Below are 11,167 nucleotides of genomic sequence, written 5' to 3' on the forward strand. Positions count from 1 at the left end.
TGCGAAGTTGTTGTCTGATGTGTGGTTTCACGTCGGTGTAGGGTAATGTGGTTATGTCTACTGCATTCAAGAGTGTAGCAGCAGCAGCCATTCGGTCCGCTGCTTCGTTCCCGGCTATACCACTGTGGCCGGGGACCCAGCAAAGAACCAGTTCAAATTTGCGTACATACACCGACATAATATCCTTGATGATCAGATTGACAACGTGGTTTTTCGAAGGCATTGTTGACGACAGTGCCCGCACAACACTGAGGGAATCTGTATAGATAATGGATTGTGGGATGTGGCTTTGAAGTATATGATTGACAACAAGAAGTACACCGTAAGCCTCTGCCGTAAAGATACTAGTATGACTATTCAGAGTTCTAGGGACACTAAGGCCGGGCCCATGCGCCGCGCAGGACACAGAGGTGGAAGTCTTAGAAGCATCCGTATAAAATTCAGAATAATGATACTTCTCTTGCAAATACAAGAAGTGCTGCTGAATTGCACACGTGGGAGCTCGGTTTTTATCAACATGTGTGAAAGATGTGTCACATGACACAGGGCGGAGATGCCATGGTGCTATGAAATCTGTTACAGAACTTTGGATGGTGTCTAAAAAGGAGACAGCAAGCTCTGACGCTTCCTCTCTAACTCTGTAAGAGAAGGGCGCAGAGAACGATGGTCGGTTTAGGAGTAGTGCAGTCATGGAGGTATCATGAAAAACTGATTTAAAATGATGGTGAGGAATGGATGAAATTTTAAAAGCATAAAGGAGGTCTGTGTATGCTCGCTGACGTTGTAGGTTCCATTTGTTGCACTCAACATACAGGCTTTCGACCGGACTAGTTCGGAAAGCACCACACGACAAGCGGAGCCCTAGATGAAGCACAGGGTCCAGCAATCTGAGGGATGTTTTAGTGGCTGACCCATAGACAACGCTACCATAGTCCAGTCGTGAACCTATTAGGCTGGTAAAAACACGTAAAAGAAGTTGTTTGTCAGCACCAAAAGAGATGTGCGACAGAACCTTCAGGATATTCATTGTTTTTAAGCATTTATGTTTTAGTTGTTTTATGTGTTGGATGAATGTGAGCTTTTCGTCAAAGATTATACCTAAAAATTTGTGTTCTTTTTTCACAGGAATAGAGGCACCGTTGAGTCGAATGTCTGGATCCGGCCGAATGCCACGCCTCTTAGAAAACAAAACAACAGTACACTTAACTGGATAAAATCTAAAACCGTTGCGATCTGCCCAGCCGGCTAGCTTGTTCACACCAAGCTGCACTTGGCGCTCGCAGATAGACAAGTTACACGATTTCAAGGAGAGTTGAACATCGTCTACATAGACTGAACAAGAGATCGATGGTGGCAGTGCCTTCTGAAGAGAATTCATTTTTACAATAAACAACGTGCAACTCAAAACTCCACCTTGCGGAACACCGTTTTCCTGCACATGAACCCTAGAGAGTGCTGTTCCAACTCGCACGCGAAACGTTCTTTCAGAGAGGTAACTGGCAAGCGTGTTCCACATGTTACCCGACATTCCAAAGGACTTCCAGTCGCTAAGGATGCCGTACCGCCAAGCAGTATCGTACGCCTTTTCAAGATCAAAGAAGACTGTCATACAGTACTGCTTGTGGAGGAAAGCATCTTTGATATAAGACTCTAATGCAACGAGTTGATCGTTCGTAGATCGCCCCGCCCTGAATCCCGCCTGGCAGCTCTCGAGAAGACCGTTGTACTCTAAGAAGTACACGAGTCTCCTGTTTATCATCTTCTCGAAGAGCTTACACAGGCAGCTTGTCAGGGCAATGGGGCGATAACTGGCGGGAGAGGAAGGGTCCTTCCCTTCCTTTAGGAAAGACACTACTATGGCCTCCCTCCAAGAGCGTGGAATGTGCCCCGAAAGCCATATTTTGTTGTATAGGTGTAAGAGTGTTTCAAGAGTGTCTGGGTGTAGGTGCTGTATCATGGTGTATGTAATCTTATCTGCACCTGGAGCTGAAGGTTTGCACGTGCTCAGGGCAGCCCTCAACTCATAGAGAGTGAATTCAGAGTTGTAGGAAGTTTTTGATCGGTCTTTGTCGTGTAAGGGCTTTTTTTCTACAGATGTTTTGTGTTTCATAAAAGTGTTCGTGTAGTGTGCTGAACTGGACACGTGTTCGAAGTGTTGTGCAAGCGTGTTAGCCTGGTCTTCAAGTGTGTCCCCTGTTGTGCTAACCAGGGGCAGGCTGTGTGTCTGTTGTCCTTTGAGCTTGCGTATACGTGTCCAGACTTTGTGTGCGTCTGTGTATGAATTAATGGATGTCAAGAAGGTGTGCCAACTCTCTCGTTTTGCCTCACGGCGCACACGTTTTCCTAATGCCTTGGCCCGTTTGAACAAGAGGAGGTTTCCCGACGTGGGGTACCGACGAAGGATACCCCACGCCTTGTTCTGGCTCTCTCGCACCCGCCTGCAGTCCTCATTCCACCACGGCCTCCGCTGGTTGCGCTGGGCACCAGAGACGTGGGGAATGGACTTTTCGGCGGCGTCGAGGATGTGCGCCGTGAGGAGTTGGGTGGCTTCTTCAACGTGTAGGTGTCCTATGGATGTGTGGTGTAGTTTGGATGTCTCTGTAAATGTGTTCCAGTTAGCTCGTGCTTCATTGAACCTAATATGGGAAGATGGACTGCATGGGCCTTTACCTATGTATGTGAGTGAGGTGGGGAAGTGGTCACTACCGTATGGGTCAGTGCCCACAGCCCACTCGAGGAGAGGAAAGAGAACTGCGGAGCCAATCGCCAAGTCAAGACATGAGTATGTGTTGTGTCCTATGCTATGGTATGTAGGCTGTTTATTGTTGAAAAGGCATGCTCCTGAAGATGTAAGGAATTTCTCTATAAGGCGACCTCGGGCATCCGTGCGAGAAGAGCCCCAAAGAGGGTTGTGAGCATTAAGGTCGCCTGTCAGGATGTATGGTTCGGGCAGCTGGTCAACCAGCGCCTCGAAGTCAGAGCTTAAAAGTGAAACATCAGGAGGAATGTATATGGAGCATACCGTTATCAACCTATTAAATATTATCAAGCGTATTGCTACAGCCTCAAGGATAGTGTTCAGAGTGACAAGGTGGCAGGCTAAGGATTTCCGGGCAATTATGGCCACACCGCCAGAAGAGTGTGTGCAGCCATCCCTGTCCTTTCTGAAGACCATGTAACTATTCAAGAAATTTGTGTGCTTGGAATTCAAATGTGTTTCCTGAACACACATTACACTTGGCTGATTAGCATGCAGTAGTTCGTATACATCGTCAAGATTTTTAAGAAGGCCTCTACAGTTCCATTGAATTGTTTTCTCTTCCCATTATTTAGTGTGAGAGCTACTGGAGTGTGTGTGTTTGTTTATGTGTCGTCTTTCGGGGCTTTGACTCTCGCCTTTTTTGGCTTGTCGGGAGGCTTTGGCGTCGGGACGCGTTCCTTGCGCTGCGTTGCAGGCAGGAACGGCCCGACATCCATGTCGTCGTCGGATGTCCGAGGGGTGCCCGACGGACCGGGCCCCCCGGACTTGGCCCCCCCTCGGGAGCCCTTCGTTTGAGCCGCCACCGCTGAGGGCGTCCGGGGCGCCAGAGGTGGCACGGGCGGTGCGGTGGCGGTGGGAACCGGTGCGGGGCCCGTGGTGTCCATCACCTCGGTACCCTCCAACGCACTGGAGGACGGGGAGACAGAGGCGGGAGCGCCACCGGTCCCGACGGAAGAGGTTGCCACCACAACCGCTGCTGCCTCAGCAAGCGGCGTGGTGGCGGGTTGGGCTGCCAAAGGCAACCCAGAGGGGGGCGGCGGAGGGACCAGGTCAGACTCGCTGAACTGGGTCCCTGTGGAAACCAGACGCCGCTCCGCCCCCCGGCGAGCCGCATCGGCGTACCTCCCCAGAGGGAAAGAGGCGAACCTCTTTCGCGCCTCTGGGAAAGTGATGTTCTCCGTCACCTTGATGCTAATTATCTTTGTTTCAATTTGAAATTTTTCGCACTTGCGGGAGTACGCTGCATGCGGACCGCCGCAGTTCACACAAGTGAGGGTTTCGGATGGACAGTTGTCAGTCGGATGATCGTGCGCCGCGCATTTCGCACACGTCGTTCGGCCACGGCAAGAGGTTGTACCGTGCCCGAACCGCTGGCACTTAAAACAGCGCCGCGGATTCGGGATGTACGGACGGATGGAGCAACGGATAAAACCTGCATTGATGTGTTGTGGAAGAACTGCGCGGTCGAAAGTCAAGATAATGTGTTTGGTGGGAATCTCCTTGTCGTCTCTGCGGATAGTGATGCGTCTCACGGCAGTGACGCCCTGATCCTTCAAGCCGGCAAGGAGATCCGCATCGGTTTCGTTCAGGAGGTCTGTCTCGGATATCACACCCTGCGAGCTGTTGAGGCTCCGATGGGGTGTGACCCGGATGTCTAGATCAGCCAGTCTAGTCTGAGCTAGAAGCTTCGTGGACTGCTGCTTGTCATTTATTTCGATGAGGAGTTCACCGGACCTTTGTTTTTTGCACTTATATGATTTTCCTACTATGGCTTCAAGATACTTGGCGATCAAGAAGACTGACTGAGATGCTAGAGGGTGGGTTGGATTGAGCGATTCCATCACAAGAAATCGAGAAAAATTATCCGGTTCAGGAAATGTTAAAGATGGCAATTGGGGAAAAGATACTTCGGTGCGGCCCCTTTTCAGGGACCGATCACGTTTGGGGGGGGGTTTTGCAAATGCCATATAGCATAGTATAAAAGCAGGGAGACTGGGGTACTTTCTTCTTTGACCTTACCCTGGTAGCCAAAGAGGTCCCGGAGCTCCCTGCCTGGTGAACAGACAGGGAGCCCATCCGCCGGAGCTTGACCTGGGCTCCGACGGCCACCGTTCGTGGTTTCTAACCCTCCACCTATAAACACATCGCCACGGTTGGATCCAGCTTATGTTTGGGGGCTCGGGGTCCGCGGTATCGCCAGTACCGTCACCAAGATTGCTCAAGGTGCCCCGTGCGGGGGTGGGGGTGCTTTGATGGGGTGGTTTGGTTGCAGTGCTTTCGCTGCCGCGACTCGCTCGTTCTCCGAAACCGCGCACGCGCGTAGCACAAATAAAACAAGACGTGGATCATCAACTAGACTTTGCTGTTTTTCAGTTGTTAGGGTGGAAGTTTGGACGGTTTAGCGATACTTATGTCGACAAGACTGCCAGCGCACATTAATAAATGAGCAAAGAGAGCTTAGGTGTAAGGAGTGAAAACAGTGATATCGCCTGCGTCTGATGCGTATATTTCAGGCGGTTCGGTCAATGAAGCACGGTTAAAGTCGTCGGCACGTGCCTTGCGTCTTTTCTGCTGTCCTCGTCTTTCGCACTGTCAAATCCTGTCGTCTCTGTTGATGCCATGGCAATCTTAGTTGGAATCAGAACACGGAATCAAAATCATGTCTGTAAGCAAGCTCTGGCACAAAAAAAGCCGTATTACGTATGTAATACTGCAACTATTCCATGTGAGCAAGTATCAGATGGCCTGTCTTCCATTTTTCCCTCCCGGCAGCTAACATAGTAATTCTTCATGCAGGTTCAAGATATAAGTCAAGATATTCCGAAAGCATTTTGTCCCGACAAGGGAAGCGACAGGTGCTACAAAGATGTATTCAATTTATCCTGGAGCTGCTGTGCGGAATATTTTTTTCCACATCATATGTTTTTGTGACCTCCTCTCCTCTTTGATTTTGTCATCGCAAACGGAACGTTTTTTTTTCTACGAAGGTAAACAAAAATAACTGTACCTTGGATTGAATTTATTGTAAGAAAAAATAAAAGGAAAATCCACCAGCAGGGTAATTTGTCTAGCCTATGGGCGGTCACCGGAACGCCTGCTGGTGTGGGGGGCGGGGGTAGGGGGAAGAAAGTGTACATGATAATAGATATAGGAGATGGTAATTCAATGTAACAAAAAATAAACATCACAAGCGCACTTTTTTACTTACGCTCTCTCACTCTCTCTCTCTCTCACACACACAGCACACACACACAGAGATAATGGCGGGACTGCGATGCAGTTCAACCGCTAAAGCGGAGGGCAGTGTTGAGCCCCGAGGCACTCCCCCAGGGCCTCGAGGACTTTGTCCCTGTATCTGGCCGTGCCCTGGGGCCACAGAACGTCGTCGCCGCACTCCTCGGAGCGATGCCATGAGCTCCGCCCGCCCTGCCGCGAACTTTGGGCGCCAGAGTCGCACCGAACGCGCTACCATTGCGAAATTGTGAACATGACGTTTAGACAACAAAAGTACCGACGCAAAATAACTCGCCGCACACTACTTGATCGGCTCGAGAATAAAACCAGCATGTCACTGCGGCAGTCAACATTTCATAGAACCCTTCAGCCCACATGTTTGCAGTACTGCAGTGCCGGCTTTACACCGGATGCAACTGAGCATGCCACGCTGAGTCACTAACCAGGAGCAGTTAGACTTGATAAAATATTTATTTAGCTTCCAAGATAAGCATAACAGCTGCTGGTGCGAGGAGGGCTAAGTGCGAAGGCTCCATGTCAGCTGCAGCATACGTCGCTCAACGGCTTTAGCTCTTACGGGCAAGCGCAGGAGATCGCAGGAAATCCTCTTTTCAATCCACCCTTGCTTCCCTGTGAGAGTTGGCCGTGGCAGATCCCTGCTGTAAAAAAGGAGAAAATAATGGGTGAGATATGGTTACGCTGGACATGAGCAAAAACAAATGATCCATCGGAACGGGCCAAGCTAACCTGCAATGAGGCAGCGATGCTAGTGCAATAACAAACGAGCGTTATAAAATATCACGGAAATCGTTTGCTTACAATACGGTGTTCTCCGGAACAGTTTTGATACTTCCTTAGAAAAGTACGCTGGAAATACTCATGCCGCATGCGACCAGCAAAACGAAACGGTAATAGGACGGTCCCGAAACTTCGTTTAACTATACATTATTTTTTCCACGTACTAATGAAGTTTATGCATAGGTGAAGTGGAAAGAGGACATATAACTGAAATGGAAAAGAAATCACTAGGAAAAGAAAATAAAAAAAACAAATGTCGCGTCATATCAACGATCGCTTCGAGTCAACCTTTATACACACGTGCTTTTGCAACGAAAATTGAGTCCTACATGTACGGTCGGTGTAAAATTACGTATAAACAGATTGCTGAATCATGAGTTCTTTTGAAAGCAATGCAAGTGATACTTATCCGGGCTTTTTTTACGAAGTGGGGGAGGGGGGGGGGGGGTCAGCCACCGATGACGTCACGCAGAACCATTGCCACACGGTCCATGGCTTGGGCGTTCCAGTGAAGCATGTCCACGCGCCGGTCCGACCCCATCCGTCTGCAAATATGTCAATGTTGATTATACTGCAACCAATATAGCCGGGACAGCTTACCGCTCGTACAGGCAATAGCGGACACGACGTCTGCCCAGCACAAAGAGGCGGTGGATCTCAACAGGCACCACTCCGTCTGCGTGAAAATAGCGCAACGAACACGTTATTCTACGCCGCAAACCCTCGTAAAGAGAGGCAATCGTACCTATATGCAGCCTCACTATCCACGCGTTCCCGGCGTTCAAAATGCGCCAGTGTGCACTCGACCGCGCAGCACGGGCCAACGGTGGCAGTGTTAGTACTGCTACTTCACAACCGCGATGAAGCAGCGACTCCAACACCAACTCCAGGTCTGCAATCAGCCGGTGCGCGTCGCCCATAGTTCTGGCCTGTAAAAAATATGAAAATGGCAGTGCAGTGATGCAGAAATTCTGAGCATACACTCAGCTCAAAGGCAGAATTGCATCTATTGTCCATACCTGGTGCAGGTCGTTCGTGCCGGTCATGAGGAGAACCCTCGGCTCCATGTGGCGGACGTTCCTTACCAAAGTAATCATGCTACGCACACGGCAACCGGGAACAAGTGTTGGGCACTCTCGGTGCGAAAAAAAAATTCAGGCTATCAGAAACACGCAGCGCTTACACTTCTTAGCAGGTCAGCTTTGAATGAGTTATAGCAATGTCGACAGTCTTGCTAGCCTCTCCCCTATTGCGCGACGAGGGAAGCCCGAGGTTTGCACCGCCAGCCTCGTCATCATGCTGTCGCCAACTAGCTGATATTCCCACAGCGCTGCAGGGGAGTTGGTGAACATCTGCAAGCAAACAGCACAGACTGTATAAGCTCGGCCGGACAACGAGGGACGCACTTCTGTACCCAACCCCATCGAATAAAAGCTAGCAATGCCACAAGATTTTCCACCATGAACTTGATTGCCTTTACTTGAAAAGCAACACATATCTGGCATCAGCCAAAATAAAAGAGTAAAGAAGAAATTATGTTTAGCCGAAAGAATGGACTGCATTACTCGAACACCACCCACATTGGTTCTGACTGCTAGATTACACCCCAAGAGCCTCAAGATAACGACTCAAAGACCTCATCTCCAAATATGCTAAAAATCTGCCCAGCACTTGTACACAAAATTTTAGCTAGGAATGTGAAAATATTGGTGATAAGTTTGCTTACCGTTGCCGCACGATCTCCGTCAGTGCTGAGAAGACAGAACTAGCCCCTGGTTGAAGGACCTTATATTGGCCCCGAGGATACCCATACAAAAATGCCTTATGGGCGTCTATTGAAAAATGTATGGTGAGCTATGGCCGCCTAAGGGTCTCTATGGTCACCCATAAAAAGGCATAAATTAGGCTATAGCCAGCTATTGAAGTTTTTATAGATCCTGCACTAAAGACTGTAAACCATACAATTCTCTTTAGACGATTATAGAACATCCTAATGTGTTTAGTCTATAGAGTCACAGCTATTCAGGTAACTGTAGCCAGCTAAAGAAATATGTATGGCTTTAGTTCTATAGACCAGCCGCGGCAAAGCTCTTTTGGCTGGCTATAGACCATTTTTTAGCTTGAAGTCTACAGACTCAAAACCATTCAGCTGTCTTTTGCCAGCTATTGAAAAGAGTTCGTCCTAAAGCTATAGAGAGAAAGCCATAAAAGCTCATTCGGCTGGCTATAGGCCGTTGTTTCGCTCTAAGTCTACAGACTTCAAGACATTCACCTGTCTTTTGCCAGCTATTGAAAAAAGTTCGTCCTAAAGCTATAGAGAGAAAGCCATAAAAGCTCATTTGGCTGGCTATGGGCCGTTGTTTAGCTCTAAGTCTACAAACTTGGAACCATACGGATGTCTTCTGCGAGCTATTGGAGAGAATTTGCTTTAAAGCTGAAGTGAGGCCGCCATAAAAGCTTCTGCTACTGGGTACAGTACAATATATAACTGTAAACCTTTAGATGTGTGATAATTAAGCCACATTTTGCCGGCATTAAGAAAGCGTTTGGCGCAGAACTGACAAGCCTGCATCCATAAAGACTTCTTTAACTAACTACATAGTAACATACGGCTCCAAGTTTCCAGCCGCTAATCGAAAAGTGTTCGCCTATAAAGGTATAATTCGAGCAACCATTAAATCCTATTCTGCTGGTTTCAATATGACTTATGACGCGAAATTCATATACTCATGATTTACCTAGCTACATCTACAACACAGATTGGATAACGATGATGAGGTTGATGGGCCGGTTATATGAACATATTTGATCAATAAGGTTAGGTACTTATTATACCAACAATACGGGAAAAGTACAATTAAAAGAAGCTACTGATTGACGCTCAAATTCAGGTTGCAACTTTGGATACTGCGCGTCCGCAAAGCTTGCAAATGAACGTTGACCGAAAGATGTATAATTTCGTAGAATTATTCCTCTGTGGCCCTTCGCTGCCGCGGTCAAGTGAAAAAGCGGGCTTCTCTGAAAACGGCCCTCACAGCGTCGAAGCAGATTGGAAATGACTTTCGCGGCCCAGGGTACGCTCTCTCAGAAATATGGTCTGCGCACAACCGCATTCTTTCTCCCGCGGACCCCACTTTCAGATTAGTCATTGAGAAAGGGGGAGAGCGACCCACGCCGGGCGAAGGAGGCGCGGTGAAGAAATTCTGGGAAGCGATGAAAGGGTAGAGGGGACACCCCTGCTTCCTGTTTTATTTTCTTTTGTTTGTTTGACATACTGGTTTTGGCGATGGGTACCGAAGGACACGGCCGTGCAGCCCGCGCTGTGTTAGTATTCCTGCGCGCAGCAATGCTAGTGACAGACAATGTTCCCTGAGTACTGAGAACAGATACAACTTTTTTCGGATGAAGAAAACAAAACGTTAAGCGATCTTGTACTTACCAAAAAAAATTACCAGCAAACAAGTTAGAAAAAGATCGAAAGATGGGCTTGTATATCCGCACTATTTGCTATCGCGATGGACCTGCTTATACCTGGATGTACTCAGTCAGCCACATTTCGTCTCCTTGTTCATGTGCGCGGGCATGGCACGTGTTGCCTGGTGCTGGGAATTTCGACTCGACGGCAATGTGCTCGTGTAGATGGTGTGATGCCAAGCAAATGTGCCGCTTTTTGGTGTCGTGAATTTCGGTGTTTACGGTGACAGTGTTACGATTAATTCAACATCAACTTCAAGTCATGCGAAAATGGATACCTGCGATACCACGACAGGAATTTCATCGTACGCAAAACTCTAGGGTGAGTGATCTTACGAACTGAACAGACTCTATAGTGCGAGAAATGCAGGACTTTTTTTGGCGTTCACGAATACTTTTCTAAACTACCCTGCACCACATGGGCACTGCAACGTAGACAGAAGTGAAGATTTGGCCGCGGTGATGTGACAAAAATAATTTTTTCGCGAACTGAGAAAACTTACTAGGAACTAATTGAGTGAACTTGGAAAAACGTTTTTTTTTATCATTGCATTGTGTGCGACCATCTTCATTGTTTTATTGAGGGTGCATTTCCATTTTAGCCACCGAACTTGCAGCTGTGTGCGTTGAGTACTGAGTGTAATGAACGACTTCTGAGTGCTTTCTTTTCTGTGGACTACCCAGCACCTGTAGGTATTTGTGTCTCGGCGGACGTTCGCGGGGAATGTGCCGCGTAGTGTGGCTGTCGAGCGAGTCACTTAAGCGTGAGCCAGGGTGTTGGAATGCGTGTGCTGTGTTTTTCGATCGGCGTATGTGAACAACTGTTTACTGGTGGTGAAGTGGCGTAGATAGTAGCCATTTATGCGATGAATGGAATGAATAAACCCCTTGATTTTGCTT

General features: G+C 48.3%; 1 protein-coding gene across 2 annotated transcripts; it reads right to left on the reverse strand.

The window, feature by feature from the left end:
* Positions 1–7,228: 7,228 nt before the first annotated feature.
* On the reverse strand, positions 7,229–8,314 carry LOC144162019 (uncharacterized). 2 transcript variants are annotated; one of them, XM_077692545.1, is made up of 4 exons: positions 7,813–8,313; positions 7,539–7,722; positions 7,394–7,469; positions 7,229–7,338 (listed from the first exon to the last, which is right to left on the reverse strand). In XM_077692545.1, exons 1-4 carry the CDS (start codon positions 7,888–7,890, stop codon positions 7,242–7,244), a joined length of 435 nt encoding a protein of 144 aa, XP_077548671.1. In that variant the 5' UTR covers positions 7,891–8,313; the 3' UTR covers positions 7,229–7,241. The 2 variants fall into 2 exon arrangements, with proteins under 2 accessions (XP_077548671.1, XP_077548670.1); XM_077692544.1 differs by having other exon boundaries at positions 7,394–7,722; positions 7,813–8,314.
* Positions 8,315–11,167: the final 2,853 nt, after the last annotated feature.

Source organism: Haemaphysalis longicornis, unplaced genomic scaffold (assembly GCF_048455015.1).
Source record: "Haemaphysalis longicornis isolate Haplotype H1 unplaced genomic scaffold, Haemaphysalis longicornis Haplotype H1 scaffold_12, whole genome shotgun sequence".
In the NCBI taxonomy this organism is placed as follows: Eukaryota; Metazoa; Arthropoda; class Arachnida; order Ixodida; family Ixodidae; genus Haemaphysalis; species Haemaphysalis longicornis.